The sequence below is a fragment of the Perognathus longimembris genome, chromosome 6, assembly GCF_023159225.1.
Source record: "Perognathus longimembris pacificus isolate PPM17 chromosome 6, ASM2315922v1, whole genome shotgun sequence".
NCBI lineage: Eukaryota > Metazoa > Chordata > Mammalia > Rodentia > Heteromyidae > Perognathus > Perognathus longimembris.
Genome location: NC_063166.1, coordinates 19029472 through 19049576, shown reverse-complemented (window position 1 = coordinate 19049576; position 20105 = coordinate 19029472). Strand labels below are relative to the sequence as shown.

Here is a 20105-nt window from a genome sequence, read left to right as displayed (position 1 = left end):
CACTGAGAGGATGGGAAGAAGAAAGTGCAAGGTATGTGTGAAGAACATCAGATATGCTTGCTATGATGAGAAGTGAACTTAGGAGACTCATGAGATAATGTGGTTAAAAAAGGCATTTTGAGGTCTAATCATAGCATCCTTTCTGAAAAACAGGTACAGAAACAATATCCTCTGTCAACTGCTCTTCTTTATGACTGTTTATAATGTTCCTGTTCATACTTAACCCTTTGTACTCTAAATGGCGGCATTCAACAAACATGTATTGAATGCTGAATTAAGAAACTAATCTCTGTTAAGTGTTTTCTTTTAACTCATGGAATTTTATGGTATGTACTAAGTCAAAGTTCAGTTGTATCCAAGTAATTATCTTTGTTCTCCCCATATAAAAAGCAATGATTTGTGAAAAGCAAGATAATGGTGACAATGCATAGGTTACAGAAATCTTGAGGTATCTTATCTCATTAACTCAAATGTCTTCCAAGTGAGAAAGAATCAAAGGCAGTTGTGCTCCTAGAAAAACAGAAGATTTGAAACTCTACACTGAAAATATTTACAAGCTTCTAAAATGTTTCACTAAATAACAGTGAAATCATAAGAATGCAAAAGACTTTGTGATAAGTGCCTTGTGGATAGTTTCATTTGTTCTGGTAACTACCCAGTGAAGTCGGTGTTATATTTTGGTGCAACATTTTAAAGGTAAGGAAATGGGGCAGACAGTGGTGAAGCAACTGGACCAAAATCAAATAGGTAGGATTGAAACCCAAGTCTGATTATGTTTGAAATGAACTTTACAGCTTGGGGTGGGGGAAGGGAAGGGAGAGTGGGAGACAATGGAGAAGGTAACTGTTCAAAAAGAAATGTACTCATTACCTTACTTATGTAACCATACACCCTCTGTATATCACCTTTACAATAAAATTTAAATTTTTAAAAAGAGAGAAAAGCATGGGCTGGGGATATAGCCTAGTGGCAAGAGTGCCTGCCTCGGATACATGAGGCCCTAGGTTCGATTCCCCAGCACCACATATACAGAAAACGGCCAGAAGAGGTGCTGTGGCTTAAGTGGCAGAGTGCTAGCCTTGAGCGGGAAGAAGCCAGGGACAGTGCTCAGGCCCTGAGTCCAAGGCCCAGGACTGGCCAAAAAAAAAAAAAAAAGAGAGAGAAAAGCAAAATAAATAAATGAATAAACCAAGTCTGTCCAACCTTACATCCTAATTCTGAATGAATGGATGTCTTACCACTATAGACCAAGACTCTTACCAACAAAGTTGGCAGCAGAAAATCAGTCATGCCCTTTCAGAAGCCTAATGGTTGACCCAAGAGCAAATCAGAGACCCTGGAGTTTTGTAGACTTCCTTGATTCTTAAGGCCTTTCAAGGATAAGAAAATATGCACACTCATGTTATTATCTAAAATAAATAAGTGTTTGCCAGGCACAAATACCAAACATGTGAAGAGCTAACAAACATGTCCAAACTCACTTTTATGCAAGGCTAGAAAAGGAGAAAGAATTAAGTGGCATTTACAAGCTTAAGTGGCAGTGAAGAATGCTAGAAAATAGGTAGGTGTCAACCTCAAAGTTCACAACTCTGATCTCTGTGCCCCTTCAGAATTTATTCAATATTTACTTTTGCATGCCTACTCTTTAATAAAATAGAGCTGCTTTTTAGGCTTTTTCTGTTCAGGAACTCTTGTGGAGGAGAGAAAATGATGGGGAATGTACACTTATACTCTTCATTCTCTAAGGATTATTAGGAGACCAACTTGTAGGTGTGTATATTTCTATACTAAACTGACCACATACACACCAATTGTTCTGAGACACTGCCTGGCAGTTTTGTAGTGTGTTCTTGCTTTTACGCATTCATTCCTATCTCTTGGGTATCGTCATTCAGTCATCCACTTTCTTCATCTTTCTTTCATCTAGACATTGAAATATCCGGGTGTCAGGGTCAGGCGCAAAAGGAGAAACTACCAACACCGATGGAGGTGATAAGGTTCTCACAGTCGATGAAGCTGGACCAGCAGAAAGCAGGTGCTCATCTCCTGCCTCCCGGGGATGGAAAACAGAGGGAGTTACAAGCACAGTTCTGATGGGGCGGTGATGTAAGACACATCCATCACGGCCGTCTGCCTCCCCACCCGTTTAAAAAAACATGCGTCTTTTGAACCAGAATGTGGACTGGGCTGGATAAGAAAGGCAAGAAAAGGTGCGGAGCCCTGGGGAGTTACAGCACCTGCCCAGACACCCTCCGGGGTGGGTGGGAGTGGCGTGCTGCTGCAGGAAGGCGGGCTGGACTGGGGCTCTAGGCCTCTCGGGACCACGCCCACTCCCCTGGACCACACCCACTCCCGGGACCACGCCCACCCTCCTCTTGCTCAGGGACACAGCGCGCGCGGCCCAGCTCCTTCAGCTGAGGCTGCGCGGGCCCGGGCTGCTGCGCGGGCACGTGGGGCTCCAGCTGTCAATCAGGCGCGGGCTGAACTCGGCGGCGAGGCGGGAGCAGCGGCGGCAGTGGCGGCGGCGGCGGCGGCGGTGGCGGCGATGGGACCCCAGTGAGAGATCTGCGGCTAGCTGGCTGCACTTGCTCCACGGGTCGGGGAATCGGAGGGGAAGGTAATACCATGCGGAGCCCAGGGGTGGAGACTCCCCGTGCTCCATCCACGTCTTTCTCCAGCTCGCCCTCTCCCCCCTATTTCCGTCCTCCCTCATACACAGATCTCTCCCCCGCCCCCTCTCCTAATTCGTGTCTCTTATATGCACACAAATCTCTTCCCCAAAATGTGGGTATTAAAATCTCTGAAAAACATGCACATGGGGGGGTAGCCAACTCCATCCTTGGATGGTTTGTGTTATGTAAGAATTTAGGGGGTGTGGGTTACAACGAAACACTTAAAGAGTTTCCTTCCTGTGAGACTAGAAAAGTTGTATATCAGGGAAGAATACAAGCTATGGATGTGGAGTTTGAAAAGCTGTTTTATTTTTCAGACTGAATGGAACCCCCACTTTGTTTTCCCGGCTCCCTTTTCCTATTTGAAGACTTTGGGGGCGGGGGGGTGCTATGATCTCAGTGTCTACTTCTTTGTACTACTAGGAAGGGAGATTGGAGTGGAGGTCAAACCAAAGCTGATTGACCTCAAAACACACACAGAGAGAGAGAGAGAGAGAGAGAGAGAGAGAGAGAGAGAGAGAGAGAGAGAGAGAGAGTGAAAGAAAGAAAAAACAACCATCTGGAGTTGAAGAGCTACTGTTTGCTTAATTGGTTCCTGGCTCTGTGGCAGAAATGTTTTTCAGAACCTTGGAGAGCTCCTCCGGCTCCAGACAGGCCAGGGCCTTTGGTAGAGGACACTGTGGAATCAACCTCCAGAGACAAAATGAGAAGAGTGACAGACAGAAAGAAGGGACATTTAATCGGGAGAGGGGGGAGTGGGGAAGATGAGAGATCAGAGGCAGAGATAGAGACCAGGAGAGAGGGAAAGAAAAATGTGTGTGTGTGTGTGTGTGTGTGTGTGTGAGAGTGTGAGAGAGAGAGAGAGAGAGAGAGAGAGAGAGAGAAAGTGACCTATAGTTGACTCATTTTCTTTTGCTTTATTTACATCCCCGATTCTAATTCCACTGGCTTCTTTCCTTACATCTGCCCATATGTCACTCAAACTTTGGAAGCAAGGAAATGAGCCTTGAAGAAGGGTCAGCTATGCACTATGAATTCTCTTGGAGATCCTGACAACAGTTTGTTAGGCCTTTGCTAGACTTATCTCTCTCTCTCTCTCTCTCTCTCTCTCTCTCTCTCAAAAATTATGAATGTGTGTCTGTTCATCAGGAAGAAATTTTTAAATAATCTCTTGGAAAATATGACCCTACTTATTTTATTTCACAAGAGTAGAGTAATGAAGGCAAACAGATAGCTCTATGGCTGGCAGTTGCTTCTTTAATTACATTTTCCTCAGACACCTGTTTTGCTTAGGCAGATGGAAAGTAAAATGATTTTGATAGGAAGAAAATGGATAGAAGAGTAAAACTAAACCAAATGAGAAAGTTTTCCAAAGAGCCTTACTAAAGTTCTGATGAATCTAAACATACCAGTAAATGCACTAAGTAATGCACTGATTTTACAATATAATGGAACAAGCCCCATAAAAAATCAGTTCTGGAGCATGTGGGAAGCAAGAAATCTTGTCTATCAGAATTTGCAGAACATTGTTGGGTCAATCGAGTTGGTACTACCTACTACATAGAACGTGCTTTGTCCAATATAAAGCATTTCTATGGTGTGCCATAGTTTAGAAAACTCCTTTGATTTATGTAATTTTAATTTCCCTACAAATCATCACAAGAGCCCATTAGAAAGTCATAAAAAAACTTAAAATTTTATTTTTGTTTCATTAAGAAAGCTGTCTCTACTCTTGAAAAACTTATTTATTAATGGTTTGCCTGCATTCAAATACTTTTTATGCATTATCTAAATTGGTTGTGAAACCAAGAATTTTCTATCTGGATCCTATCTGCAGAAATTGTTTTCTTAAATAGGCTTGAAGAATGTGCTGCTAAAAGAAAAGATCAAAGAATAACAACCAGAGGACAAGGGGGAATTCAAAGGTAAGAGCCCTTATCACATAGATTCATAAGCATCTATGGTCTATATGTAGGTAAAGAAGAGCTTTAAAAGGAGAAGATAGGGATTTTTTTCTTATCTCATTTTGGTTTGGCCTTTGTGATAGATAGATAGACAGACAGACAGAAGGATCTAGCTAGACAGACAGTAAATAAGTATCTTGAAGAATTGAAGCAATTGATAATGAGAAAAATAATTATATATCATTACTCTTCTTTTTATAAACTTTTTATAAATCTGACTAGCCACTAACATAGAGGAAATGAGAAAAAAAGATCATAATAAAGGATCATGATCTCTCTGTCCTGTTCCAGAAAAATAAAATATCTCTGAAATGATCCATTGGTAGAAACACATTTCAAGGTTTAAGATCATACTGATATAATTTCATAATGCTGGATTTAAAAGTAGCAAAGCTGTTAGCAGGCTTTCATGCCTCCCTGCCTCCACTAGGTATCTGATGGAGTCCTTTAAGTGAACTGACCTTTTGGTTTTGTTTTGAATAAGTGGTCTAAATGGCCTGTGTGCCTATACCTTGCCTCTGGAAGCACTAACCCTGTGGAAAACGGACCCTAATGGAACCTTAACTTTCATTAGCTCAGAATTATTTTGAGGAAGGGAAAATCAGCATTAAAAATGGAATGACTTTTTAAAGTGAATAAATAGAACAGGGCCTATGCCTGGCCCCACAACTGACTCACACCCAGAGCCGTGGGAAAACACTCATCCTTTCTATGTCTCAATGTGCTGTCTCTCTTCTCTCAAGGAGACTATGAAGGCTAATAATATAATACCTATGATGTGCTCAGAGTTTCCTGAGTCTTACTTCTGTTTTCATGCTATTCATATTTTTAAAGGAAAATGAAACTCAACTGCATGTACTGGACTGAAATAATTCAAATTCCCAGCAAATTAATAGTAAGCCTACTGGTGCACATAATGATCACAGTAACACATATACAAGTTCATTTGCTTAATCAAAGAATTATTCCAGGGATTCTCAGCATGTCTACTCTCTCCTGCTGTGAATGTGTCTTTCTGTTCCATCTGTTTTCTGGAGCTTCTATCCAAGAGTCCATGAAGTTACATTGTGTCCCACTCACCTTTGTGACCATCATCGTTCTCACAAGTACCTGGTACATGATTAACACTTTAAAACATGGATAACAAGGAGAAATGAAAGTGAAGGATGACTCAGGCCATCTCCATGTCAAGCCATGTGAGACACAGAAAGGTTTCAGAGTACTGGTGATTCAAGTGGTGAACAGGATAGAAAAAGTCCCTCCCTCATCCTGTGCCTCAGATACAACCTAGCACATGTATGTCCTGTCCAGACATAAAAAAGTAAACCAAATATAGATTATCAGTGGTAACAGGTGCTCTGCAGAGAAACAAACGTGTATATATGGACAAGACTCATATTCTTTCCAGTTGTTAATATCTTCTAAAAGTGACATCCTTGAAAGGATATATAGATCTTCTGAAATACTCAGGATTACTATCTTAGGCCACATCCATAACATAGAAGAAATAGGTCCAACTAACAATATTTAAAAATTCAGTCTATTCAGTAGCAATCAGCAACCTCATTAGAGGCTTAATTTCTCCTTCACATTAAGCCTTGGAATTAAGTAAGAACTCATATTTGAATTAAATAAGAATTTGGGACTGACAGTCTAGAAGGAGGTAGGAAATCATAAACTCCAACAAAAAGTTATTGACTCCATCTGTGAATTGGTAGCCAAAACCCCTAGAAAGATACATCTGGAAGGAGTTAGAGGTCAACAAAGCCCAAGTATCTCACTGTAACGCCAATGAAATCAGCCTAGAAGCTAATGAGGTTGCCTAAGATTTCATGAGCAGCAGGCTGCAGATCTGAAATCAGGGTTTACCATTGATGTCAACTCTCTGTGTTTAGCACAAAACAGATTGAGCTCTCATTCATGCTTTGTGCTTTTGGAGAATAAAGTGAAGCTCACCAAAATTTGTCTTCTGGAATGTTTCCAACATCACTAAAAATCCATTCCAACTTGCAATACAAGCTGGGGTTCAGAAGCATTTCTTCAAAGGCACCTTATATCCCTTTTGTGGTTTTACCTATCTTGTTTTTAGAATAGGTTAGCCACCAAGCCTCATTCTGTAAACCCTAAATGTTGAACCTGGTATGCCAGAGACCATTTGGGCAGGAACTTAGTCTAGTGTGTGACATGGTCTTACTTCTGCTTCAGAGCTCAAACCTAAGAAAGAAGTTTAGCCCCTAAAACAGAGAGTATCTCTTACTGTTGCTTTGAGGGACTTTACTTGTTCTTATTGTATTCCTAAGGTTTGTTCGTGTGTGTGTGTGTGTGTGTGTGTGTGTGTGTGTGTGTGTGTGTGTTAAAGTTGCTGGTGCTTTACAGGAAATCTGAAAAAATATAGAGATTAGTTGGTTCTGAATATACAAGTACATGATTCAGTCCACACTCCTTCTTATTGTGCTATCTTTACCCTGACTCACAGTGTAACCTTTAGCAAGATGATTGCTCTGTGCCTCAGTTTCCTCAATGACAAAGCCAAGTTAGTAATACTGATACCCTTGACTTGAATTTGTACTAGAATATCTTAGAGCAGAATGTGTTACTTTCTTCTTACATGCCACGAGTAATAGGCTGTTGTTAATCATCCTCATTGCATAAGCATTTAATAGAAAGTACTGACAGGATCATGAGAGCACTTAAAATACAAACATCACCTAACATTCTTCTGATCCATCAGACCTTGCTGTCTGAATCAAAGTACATTCTAAAGCCTTGACTCATTATGAAATAATATCTTTCTGAATGTTCAAAGGGGGGTGTCTTTTTTATTTTTTTAGAAACTACATCTTTGTTTCTCAGCACTGTTTTCCTGGGTGACTTCTTTAGGTGCAGCTGAGCCTGAAACCAAAAGGCAGTTCAGGCACTAAGTCTAATGATGGCCAATAGACAGAAAGTTAAGGCAGATTGGCCTCCAATACTACCTTATTTGAGCTGGGAGTGTGGCTCAAGCGGTAGAGCACCTGCCTAGCAAATTCAAGGGTCTAAACTTCAAAACTTTGCTTGTATCCATTTTCTATGACCAAGGCTACCTTACCCAACTCATTTGACTATTTCATGTATCTAAACCCTTTTGTGCTTAAGAGCACACATTCACAAGATGTTCTTATAGGCTTACTTAGTGGCTATGAGACAAAATAATGCTGAATATCCCTAACTTGCCTCATGATTCTCAAGTAAACTAACGGGATACTTACATGTTTGATAGAACTGTATATTGCCACTTTTTTTTTTTTTTTTTTTTTTTTTTTTGCCAGTCCTGGGCCTTGGACTCAGGGCCTGAGCACTGTCCCTGGCTTCTTTTGGCTCAAGGCTAGCACTCTGCCACTTGAGCCACAGCACCACTTCTGGCCATTTTCTGTATATGTGGTGCTGGGGAATCGAACCCAGGGCCTCATGTATATGAGGCAGGCACTCTTGCCACTAGGCCATATCCCCAGCCCCAGATATTGCCACGTTTTAAATAAACATCACTTGGTAGTTCCTTGACAAGTAACTGAAAATATTTATTTTTTTTAAGTTTTTATTATAAAACTAATGTACAGAGAGGTTACAGTTTCATACATTAGGCAATGGATACATTTCTTGTACTGTTTGAAAATATTTAATATACTTATGTTGGGTATTAAGTTTCTTTACCTCAGAAAATTTCTGTCAAAGAGAAAATAATTTTCACATTGTCCTTCCTCTTGGTATGTGAGATTATATAGAAAGAATAATATAGAGAATCATTAAAAACTACCAAGTATTTTTTTATATTCAGAAACACATATACCTGTTAATACGAAGATCATAAAATAGCCAGGCACTGGTTGGCTCAAATGATAGAGCACTAGTCTTGAACAAAATAATTCAGGGACAGTGCCCAAGCTCTATTCAAGCCCCAGGACCATCAAGGTTTCCCTTGCTGGCCAAAATTACTGCCCTTAAGTTATTCCTTCTTGTTGTTTCCTACAATGAATTATTAACTAAATAAATATGAATGCTTCTCTCCATGAGCATCAATCATATCAAATCAAAATGATATCTCCATCTCAAAAAGCTAGAGCCCAAGCACCCTGTCCATGGTAGGCTGAATTATCTCAATTCCCACTTACAGGAAACAACTCCTAGAAAATAATGTATCTATTTTCTATGTTACACGCTAGCCACCACATAGATGTATCTGCCAATAATGACTGAAATACATGGCAGTAGAGTTACTGAGGTGTAAATTATTGGTCCAGCCATTTGTGATTAATAAACCATGGAATGTAAGTAGCTCAGCAGCTTTGTAATAAAGCTTCTGAATGACCTGACAATCAGTTAAAATGTTAGCAGAAGATATATGAGATCTGAAAACTGACATCCAAACTCCTCCGAGTAACACCATGTGGATTCCACAAGGGAACTTTTTTGAAAATCTGAAAAAACAATCCAAGACAAATTTCAGCTGTAGCCTGTGGGAATGCCTGCCTAATTCATTAACACATATAATGTAAAAACTACTGAGTTCTGAGAGATTAAAGACTTTTGGGGGCAAGGCAGTCAAAATCTCTTTGTTGATATTTCTCATGTGTATCCTCCTTATATCTTTGCATAATTTAAGCAAGCCACCTGTGCCTCTGTGATTTTTCCCCTTTATGGAAAGCCATTTCTAGTGTTTGAGTGTTGGGGGTGATTTTTGTATTCAATAGAAAAGAAGGACAGCGAGTAAGGAAGACAGATCACTACAAGAATCTTTTGCCTCAAGAAAAACACAGTATTGAAATAGTCTGACATACTTTAATTTGGTTCTCACTTTTCACTTGTCTTTTGGTCCTAAGGCCAAAGCCCATGGGCTGATCCATGTGAACATTGTCATTCCAGCTGGGAAGATGAGTTCATGCAGCAACATCTGTGGGTCCAAGCCAGCACAGGCTGCCACCGAGGGCGGGCACCAGCGCTATGGAGTGCGGTCCTACCTGCACCAGTTTTATGAGGACTGTACAGCCTCAATCTGGGAGTATGAGGATGATTTCCAGATCCAGAGATCACCTAACAGGTGGAGCTCAGTATTCTGGAAGGTAAGGAAAGATCATGTATTTAGCTCAGCCAAGGGAAACAAATATCAAGTGTGGTAAACAATACTGCTATTGGTTTAGTACTCTGTGCATCATTCCTGGTAGCACTAAATGCATTTTTTCCTCCTGTAGGGAAAGAGAATATAAAGCTAAAATGCAAAGGAAGTTCCTAAGCACAACATACTTGTTGGTGAGCAGGTTAAACATTGAGTAGGCACAATTGCCATGGTAAGAACAGCAGTAATTATTATTGACACTAATGTGCCACCAAATTCACTAACTGAGAAGGCAAAATACTATATTCTTTCAGCATTCCTTAAATGCTTGGTGTAGGTATTTGACAATGGACAGCAGTTATTATTAAAAAGAAATTATACCTAGCTACTCAAGAGGCTGAGATCTGAGGATCACAGTTCAAAGCCAGCAGAGCAGGAAAGTCCCTGAGACTCTTATCTTCAATTAACCCCCTAGAAAACCGGAAGTAGTGCTGTGGCTCAAAGTGGTAGAGCACTAGCCTTGAGTGGAAAAAGGTCAGGGACAGTGCCCAGGCCCCAAGTTCAAGCCCCATGACCAACAAAGCAAACAAGCGGGAGGGAGGGAGGGAGGGAGGGAGGGAGGGAGGGAGGGAGGGAGGGAGGGAGGGAAGGAGGGAGGGAGGGAGGGAAGAGGGAGGGAGGGAGAGAGGGAGGGAAATATTTATTAAGAGTTAATCCTGAGACATGGTAAGATAATAAGAATACCAGCTCTGCCTCTACCATATATATGACCATGAGGCCGTCTGTGGCCCCTCATTAGAAAATGAATGGAATCTTTCAAGTAGTATTTGGTGAATAGTGACTATATGTCAAAAGGATTTGAAACACAGACGATTAAGGTGGTAAACAGGAAGAAAATATCCTTGACCTCATGGAGCTTCCAGTCTATGTTGGAAAACAACCATAACCCTTACTAGAATAGCAGGTAGAGACAAGTGCCATGAGAAGAAATAAATCCGGATAAGAAAACAGGAGGTGATTGAGACTGGGATTTAGATTTATGTGAGATGAAATCTGAGCAACTACCAGGATGAGCTAGGAAGTAGACCATGAAATCAGTTGGCTGAATGTCACTCTAGGCTGGGAAAAATTACCAAATCTGAAAGGTCTGAAGTGGAGGCAAGAGATTCAGTGGCCAGAGCCACTACTTTACAGATCTTATCTCTACTAAAGGAATAAATCAACTACTCTTGGATTCCTCCTGGGGAATATAAGTGAATTAAGTCCGATGGATTTTATGGAGCACTTTGAACCACACAGAGAAAGGTGCCAGATATGCATGGTTTCTATTATGATCGTTTTAATTTTTTTCTTTTATTTCAAATTGCATCTGTAGGTGGTTTGAGTTGTTGGTGTCCTCTTTGCATTCTTCCATTATGTTAGTATGGATCTCTCACTGACAGCTGTTCTCACACAGTCCTAGGCAAGACACTGACCTTGAACTCTCACTGAGCAGTAGCCTGTGGTAGAGTCTCCATGAAAAAAGAGATTTGAATCATTCAGTGGGTCTGGATTTGAGTCTTTACCCTGTCACTTGCACCCATGTAACACCTATCTCACAATGCTATTTCTGCAAATGTTTGTCTACTATACACTAAAATACCTAGTAAACTCTATTAAACATATAACATATTTCTCATCTCTGAATAAGAATGGTGAACTGAAGTTCACAGTCAAACAAAGGAAGTAGACGTATATATACAGATAGTTGCTATATAAATACTCCAAAAACTCTCCTAAAAGTAGTCATAGTATTTACTGGGAGCACATGGAGCAGGGATCTTTTCATCAAATAAAGTGGCCCCACAAAGACCACCAGTATACTGGGGAATAAGGAAAGGCGGGCTGGGAATTTGGCCTAGTGGCAAGAGCGCTTGCCTCCTACACATGAAGCTCTCGGTTCTATTCCCCAGCACCACATATATGGAAAACGGCCAGAAGGGGCGCTGTGGCTCAGGTGGCAGAGTGCTAGCCTTGAGCAAGAAGAAGCCAAGGACAGTGCTCAGGCCCTGAGTCCAAGGCCCAGGACTGGCCAAAAAAAAAAAGAAAAGGAAGTATCACAGAAGGAAGCACTGCAAAAGATGAATAGTGAGAGGATCTTGCATGTTCAAGAAGCTACAAATGTAGTGCAGTATGGTTGGAATAAGTGTATGCAGGTTTGGGGAGAGAGGGGCAGAGATGAACTGGAAATTAATACAAGAGCCAAGTCAAAGGAGACTGTGAAAGTTACTTATTTAACAAAAATTTCTTCAGAACCTCTTAGCTTGAGTACAGAAAGGGATCTAGATGTAAAAAAATTACAGCTTTGTGGGGGGCAATCTTGCATGAACATACACATAGAAAGAGAGACAGAATGCTACACACAAAGAAAGGAAGGATGGAAGGAAAGGAAAGAAGGAAGGAAGGAAGGCAATAACAGTATGTGTGCAATGATACAGGGCAAATCTGTGACATGCTTTTGCATTAGTGTAGCTGTGGTGCAAAAGGGAGAAAAATTTCAGGGGTTCTTAGGTGGTAGGATCAATAAGATTTAACTATCTATTAATTAGGAATATGAGAAAAGACTCCATAATGGGTGGGTAGTAGGACCATAGAGAAATAAGGAAGGGCCCTAGAATCCTATGTCAAATATTTTGGTTTTTTGAATATTTTGGTTTTCAGGACTCTTTGAGACATTCTATACATCACTCTATTCCTGCTCCAAAATATGATGTGGTCTCTCAGGAGAGCCATCCAGGCTGGGATTGAAGATTTGCAAGTCATCGATAAAAACATTAAGAGTTAAAACTACTCTTAGCTGAGTACTGATTCTGTAATCCTAGCTACGATGGAAGCTGAGATCAGAGGGTCATGGTTTGAAACCAGCCCAAACAGGATAGTCTGTGAGATGCTTTTCTCCAACAAAAATCCGGAAAGGGAGGTGAAGCTCAAGTGGTAGAGTGCTAGCCTTGAACACATATGCTCAGGGAAAGAGCCCAGACCCTGAGTTCAAACCCAGGACACACACACACACACACACACACACACACACACACACACACACACCACATGCAAACCCTGCTCTCACATTCACATCTTGAACAAGATGTGGAGGTCAACAGTCAGAGGAACATCAGTAACCTGTGCAGAAAGAGAGACAGTTAGAAATTCAAATAGAAGAGTGTGTATCAGAGATAACCATAAGAGAAAGTTTCAAGAAAGCACAGGTGTGTAATATTAATAACTGCAGAATAGTTATAGGAGATACAGAAAGGAAATCACATTGGCTTTGATGATTAGTGACTATAAAAGAGCCATTTTAAGCAAATAGTGGCTGTCAATGATAGGAATGGCCCCAAACAGTGAGACACAGGGCACTCAAATAGCTTATGAAAATGGAAGAAATTGGAAATGTTTCTTTCCTGAATAGGAGTCTAGTAAGTAGAATTGCTGATGGAAGAAACCACTATCCAGGCGCAGTGGGTGGGGATGCTAAGAAGATTGTGAAGTCAGGCATAGGAAAGCACCTAGACCACAATGTGACATGATTTTTGCTCTGTGAGGCTTAGTGCCTAACTGAAACAAGGATGGAATTGGGAGTTCATCTGCCACTGTTGCCAGGAAATGTCACTATTCAAAGCTCAGAGCTTAAAAAAATCAGCAGCAGCTCTTCAGACTGTTGTAGGAGCAAAAATCCAGTCTTGCTGATACACTTGCTTATACACTTCCCCGAATAACCTCCACCCCAGATGGTTCCTTTCATATCTAGCTCCATCCAGCATTTCCCCCCACCCCCAGGCTGTTGCCTGCCTTGCTGGGTCTCTCATCCAATAGTTACTACTGCTTCCTCTCTGCCAGAACACCTGTGCTGCCACTGCTGCTGGCTCTGCCTATTGGCACCAACTGCATTTTCAGACCTCATCAGCTCACTGAGAAACAACCGAGAGAGGCTGTTGGTCAAAATAACAACAGTATCTGGCAGAATTTCTGGAACCCAAGTTCTCTTCTTTACACAGTCCTCCTTTCCAACAACAGGGACTGGGTTTTCATACATCCTTTCGTCAGCCAAGATAGACATGAGAAGTTGCTACCCAAACACTGGCCTTGCTCCTGCTTTGGGGTTTGCCACAGCCTGGCCAGGTCCTTGCCTTTCACCATTGGGGTGGACCTCCCTGCAGTCTAAGGATGCTCTATGGGGCTGGGCAGGGGTGAGAGTCAAGACCACTCCAACAGCATTCCATCTCCTCATTTGCTCTCATAGACCTTTAAATGACCCCTTTATTGCCCCCCCATCCATTTAATAGAACCCTCTTTCTCTAAGATCATGAAGTTTAGCTAAGAACTGTGTCCAAAGACAGTCTGTTTGCAATAATGGATGGACTTGCCCCCCCCCCCATTTTTTTATTCCTTCCAGTATCCCGACATGGTACCAGAATTAAGCAGAGGTATTCCCATGGCCCTTCATATCCTCATGCTACACTCCAGAAAGTGAAGCTGCAGCCTCCTTCTGCGGCTTTCTTTGGTCCTTCAGGCCTGTTCCTCCCAACTCTCCCTGATGAGCTTACAGCTTTCGACTCTTTCTGTGGGCTTAGCTCTTGGAAGGGTTCGTGAGAAATACACTGATGGCATCCTCAGAATCCTGAGAGTCAGCTACCTGTGATTCTGTCCTCCTCCTTTTCTCTAATACTTTGGTGGAAATGGGAGGAGAGAATTCTCCCTGGAGCCAACCACTTTCCATGTCTGAAAGTGAGCAGGAGGAGTTCCACCATCTGCAAGCCCTGGTTTGCCTTTTAGCTTCCAAGTGATTCTCCAAGAGTGGATTTTTGTCACTGCTCTGTGGAGGAGCAGACTATGCTGAGAAGCAAACACTGGGCTCCATGTCTAGTAGGGAGGAAATATTTTATTAGATGTCAGGTTGACATAGTTGCTGAGAGGAGCCAAGGCAGAAACAAAAACAAGAGCCCTGGCCTCAGGACTAAGATGGGTACATTTTTTCTGCTCTCCCTCAACTTTTGAGAATTAGTGCCAATTCTTGAGGCAGGAGGTAATTTAGCGACATAGGAAGCATGTCGCCATGGATATTGAAGTTAATTTAGTTTGTGCGTTCAGAATTGTCTATTGTGAGTCATTTTTTGAAGAATTATAAACAATAGTCCCTGAAGGTACATTTATTTGCCACTATTTTTAGAGCAATGTGGCAAGCAATCCAAATGTTTTATTTCACAACTTGATTTCTTCCTATAGTGCCTCCATCTTATATAGAATATCTTCTCTCTTTTAGGAAACCTGATATTGAATTTTCACTTAAGCATTTCTTTTACAATAGTACATCAAAGCATAGTTGTCCATAAAAATTAAGAGAAAATTTGGAATTAAAATTAAAAGAAAATAATAGGGAGGAGATACATAAAATAGTAATGGATGACATATAATGGAAAGTGGCCTGGGGAGTCTCACAGATTTGTATTAAAGCTGGTCATACCACCTGCTAATTATTGGAACTTAAACTTGGGGGGAGGGGTGCCGCTGCTAGACCCATTAGCTTTTTGCTCAGAGTTAGCACTCTACCATTTGAACCATGCCTCCACTTCCAGATTTTTGCTGGTTTAATTGGAGATAAGAGTCACTTGGACTTTTCTTCCCAGGCTGGCTTTGAACTTCAACACTTAGAATTCAACCTCCTGAGTAGATAGGACTACAGGAAATATATGCTTTGTTTGACCCTCAGAGAATCAGTCTCTAGTAGATGAGATGGAAATTAAAATACTGACTGCTCTTAAGATGCATGCTGAAGAGAAATAAAGATACAATGCATACTATGCCTACAACACAGTAGATACTCAGTAATACTATGTTTTCCTCCTCCCTTTGCTAAGGCAGTGGATTTAAGGATGTTTTATTTCTATTAACCAAACTTCTTTTTTAGTATTACCCCTTAAATGTAATAAATAAGTACATATACTTTAAATATTCAAGATTAAATGATTTTATATATTTGCTTATTTTTCCACCTGTTATTATAACTAAACGTAATTAGGAACAGTAGGAAATGAAAGTTTTGTGCAAAAGATTAATAGCTGCTTCTTATTCCAACTATAGAGCAATTGTTTTAACACTGTTACCTACATAGCCTAATAATTTTACAAGGGCTATATTTCCAAATAGTAATAATGATAATGATCATAATGGCAATAATAATAACAGCTACTTATTGTAACAAATTAGCCAAATTCAAGGCTAAGGATCTTTATGCATAGTTTTTTTCAGTCCTTACAACACACGGAGGTAGGTACTATTACCATTACTTTGTAGGTGAGGGAAATCATGATGAAAGCATGTGAGTACCTTTCTTTCTGTGATACACATATGAGGTAGCAGCTCTAGATTCCAGGGCGCAATCTGATCAGTTCAAATGTGTCCACTCCATCCACCAAACAGTCACACAGTTCCTCTTCACAATGGTCACAGAGAAACTTGTCTGAGTTGCTGTTCTGTGAGATTGTGCCCAACTGAAGAACAACCTGGTCTTGCTGTGAGTTTGTAGCTAGCAGTTAACAATACCCAAGCTCTGGGGTTAAAATCAGGCCAGTTCCTGTCTTTTCTTTCCTAACACACCAAATGAGGCCATGTGAGCAAAAGCTCATTTTGTGAAATGACAAAGCATCATACAAATTGAAAATAACCAAGTTTCAGCGCTGTGATTTCTTGTTGGCGTTAAAACCCAAAAGGTCTTCCTTTGACCTTTTCCTTTTGAGCAGAAAATTAAGGCTCTTTTCATGCAGATTTGGATTGACTGTATTCCCTTCTGTCAAGAAAGAAAACATGTCAAGCTGTAATGGCTCAAAGAAAAACTGAGGCTCTTTGCGTATTCTCTTTTGCTTCTCTTGTTACCTTCCTTTAGGTCGGACTCATCTCAGGCACAGTGTTCGTGATTCTTGGATTGACTGTTCTGGCCGTGGGCTTTCTTGTTCCTCCAAAAATCGAAGCATTTGGCGAAGCTGATTTTGTGGTGGTCGACACACAGGCAGTGCACTTTAACAGTGCCCTTGACATGTGCAAGCTGGCAGGAGCTGTCCTCTTCGGCGTTGGAGGCATGTCCATGGCTGGATGCCTGCTCATGTCAGTCTTTGCCAAAAGCTACTCTAAAGAAGAAAAATTCCTTCAGCAAAAGTTTAAAGAACGAATTGCAGATATCAAAGCTCATGCCCAACCCATTACTAAAGCTCCAGGCCCAGGAGAAACAAAGATTCCAGTCACTTTGTCCAGGGTTCAAAATGTCCAACCTCTATCAGCAACCTGAAATTTCTCCCCAACTCATTTATTCTTCCCTTCTCTGATCTGCACACATTATTCAAAGGGGTGGCCAGTCGCTGAGGTGACAAGAATTTGACATTGACTGGCTCTAGGGTCCATGGATGGCTGGGAGCAGCTTGGTGCATAAGCTCACACAAGCTTAGTTAACACTGGTGGTGGGTAACACCATAGGTCAACTTGTGCACTGGCATTGCGCTGCTTCAAGTGGGTGCTGTGTGCCCACTAGAAGCTCCTTTGGGGTTCCTTTTCCAGACATTGTGACATTGTGTTGTTTTCTGTGTTATCTGAAAGCACCCAACAGTTTAGACCAGTCTACCAAATCAATGTGGTCCATTTTCTCTTCTAATGTTGGTTTTTCGAATCCTTCCTGCGTGGTGCTGTCTTCCATTCCCATCTCACTATGTGTAAGATATTGTCGTGTGTGTATCAAAACATGGTGTTCCCTGATCTGAATCCAAACTTGTCTTTCAACTATATCGTAACATAAAATTCCTGAGGTTGCATACAACATTATCAATGTCCTAGAGAAATCATTTTCTCTTCTCTCATTTTCCTTTGCACTTAAAAAAGGTAACAAGGCCAATTTTAGAATCTTGGTGGGGAAAAAAAACAATGTTCAGAGTATATATTGATACAGTATCTACAAGCATTGAACTAGAAGCCAGGAGATTTAACTTTCCTTAGGAATAGGCTGTGTCACTGCAGAATTCTCAGGACTCAGTTTCCCCCTCTGCATAATGGGGAGTCTGAGGACCTTCCATGATCAGATATCTGAGATTCCTTTCCAGCCATATGTCCTCAAGTTCTTTCTGTGTGGATATTTATATGACTTTCAACATGGTGGCTTTTGTTTCAGAATTAAATTCCTGAAAGTCACTGAGTCAGCAAGCTTCACACTACCTACCCTTAAATACCTAACCTCAGCAGTATACACAGTGCTGTCCTATTTTATAAGGACAAAAAGTAAGCCATCCTCAGATAAGAAAGCCCTGGGTAGATATTAACCTTATAAGGTTAATATCTCAAATAAGACATTTTATTCACCACTAATACGTTTCTCTCCTCGCACTTTTATTTAATCTGTAGGTTTAAATTAGACTGAGGAAAAATAAAATAAAAGATGTGATGACCTTGGTATTCTCTCAGAATTTGTGCCATCTTGGAGTCTTGTCTCACTTTTATTATTATTTTCTCTTCCTTCCCTGGATAAATAAAATATGTGAATGAGCCCAACCTGAATTGCATTGTCATTCCTTCAATGTGGCTCTTTTCCCTCCAACAAGATTTCCCATTCTGAGACTGAATAAGCACTGATATTTCCCTGGCTAAATGGATGAATAAATGAAGCAATTAGTGTTCTTTGTGTATTGTGTTTATTTTTCTCCATCCGGGGTCAGGCATAGGGCAAATCAGCACCGTCAGCAGGGATCACCGGGCAGATTATGGAGATATCATTCCAGCATCCTCAGGTTCTCTACCTTCCTATGGAAATACCATTTAATTTTTATTCTTTGAAGCCTTGTGCAAGGCCCCATGCATCTGTACTAGGCAGTATCCTTTGAAGTGTTCTGTGCTTGCTTCTGTCCTGTGTGCTGATGAATCTTAGAGAATGAGACTGGACTTTTCAAAGCTTCCAGAATGGCTGGTGGGGCTTGGGAACATTCAGGTACAGTAATGAAAGTGCCCATTCTACCAAGTAGCACCATTCCTCGAAGGCCTAAAAGAAGCCAAGAGAGATAAACTGGAGGCTGAATCTGAATGAGATTCTCAGAATTCCCAGTCCATGGTTTTCTGCCCAGGCTTTGTGGGAGTGGCTACCAGTAGGCCCCTTCCCCCCACAAGTCAGGAATGAGGGTGGTTATTCTAGTAATGCAGAGGAAGGTAGCCCAAGGGTATTGGAAACTTGGTTGGTCTCCTGACATGCAGGCCATGTGCAATCTGAGGGTGGAAATAAGTAGACTGATTGTTGGGTTTTTTTGTTTTTTTTTTTTTTTAAAGATTAGCTTTGGGTCTTTATTGAGCACATAACAGTTATATGTCAAAGTAGTGGGGTCTTAGACCTTGGTCCTCATTTAACTGGTTGCACTAAAGCAGTCCTACTGTGTAGTAACTTCTGAAAAGACAAATTGATATGGCTTACCTGTAGCTGGGGAGAAAGTGGGAGAGGAGAGGCTGAGACTACAGTTAGAGTATCTCACATATGAGTTCTGACCTGGATATCTTGTAAGCATGGGCACCTGGAGTTGATAGGAACCTGAACCTGGAGTTTTCACCTAAATTGTGAGGAGTCTTCCAGTCCTCACAAGACTTAGCAAGACTTGCTAAGCCTTGTGATGACTCTGGATGGCTATAGAGCTCATCTTTTTATGAAGAGAAGTGATGCTTTTCTAACCCTCCCAATCATTGGACAAAACTCCCATACTTCCAAGTTACCTGAAAGTCCAGTTTCTGTTACACAGAACCAACACACCTTGCCTGTGCTTTTATGGTTGTTGTTCAATTAGCTTCAATCCAGCCACCTTCCTGACTCTCCTCCTTAGAGAGGCATTTGTATATGTTCTTCATGTTTCCCATTTGTCTATGCCATCTTGTTAAATGGGGTTCTTCCTTGTACCACATACGGTGGTTAAATGATACATGTTAAGGATTATCTAACTTCATCAATATTGTTGTTATATATACTGTACTTCAAGCCAGAACACTGATTGTCAAGAGGCCATGTAAGCGGAGACTTTGTGCAGTCCCCTCCTGAGATCTAGCCTACCTCCTTCCTGGTTTCATTCTGGCACATACTCTGAGACCTTGTGCTCTAGTCAACTGTTCTCTTCCCCAAATGTGCCTGCGCTTCCACATCACCCTGCCTTTACTCCCAATACTTATTTTCCCAGCAGTAAGTAGCTATCCACTCCTTCTCTGGCCATTGAAGTTGCCATTCAAGGCCATGTCAAGAAACAAATATGAATAGGAATAAAAAAAATACCATGACTTGAATAAGAGGCACCTTTGAAGCATTTCAGAAGTATGCACTTAATATTCATAGAAACTCTG

At 41.1% G+C, this 20105-nt stretch overlaps 1 protein-coding gene across 1 annotated transcript; it reads left to right on the top strand.

The window, feature by feature from the left end:
- The first annotated feature begins 4537 nt into the window (after positions 1-4537).
- Positions 4538-17087, top strand: Nrsn1 (neurensin 1). The gene is made up of 3 exons (XM_048348390.1): positions 4538-4597; positions 9536-9732; positions 16645-17087. The coding sequence occupies exons 2-3, from the start codon at positions 9544-9546 to the stop codon at positions 17041-17043; spliced, it is 588 nt and encodes a 195-aa protein (XP_048204347.1). The 5' UTR covers positions 4538-4597; positions 9536-9543; the 3' UTR covers positions 17044-17087.
- Positions 17088-20105: the final 3018 nt, after the last annotated feature.

What these genes read in the sequence shown, in the direction of transcription:
- Nrsn1 (XM_048348390.1), top strand. Translation starts at nt 9,544, where the DNA reads ATGAGTTCATGCAGCAACATCTGTGGGTCCAAGCCAGCACAGGCTGCC. An exon ending in GGAGCTCAGTATTCTGGAAG is followed by an intron (nt 9,733 to 16,644) that starts GTAAGGAAAGAT and finishes ACCTTCCTTTAG; the next exon opens with GTCGGACTCATCTCAGGCAC.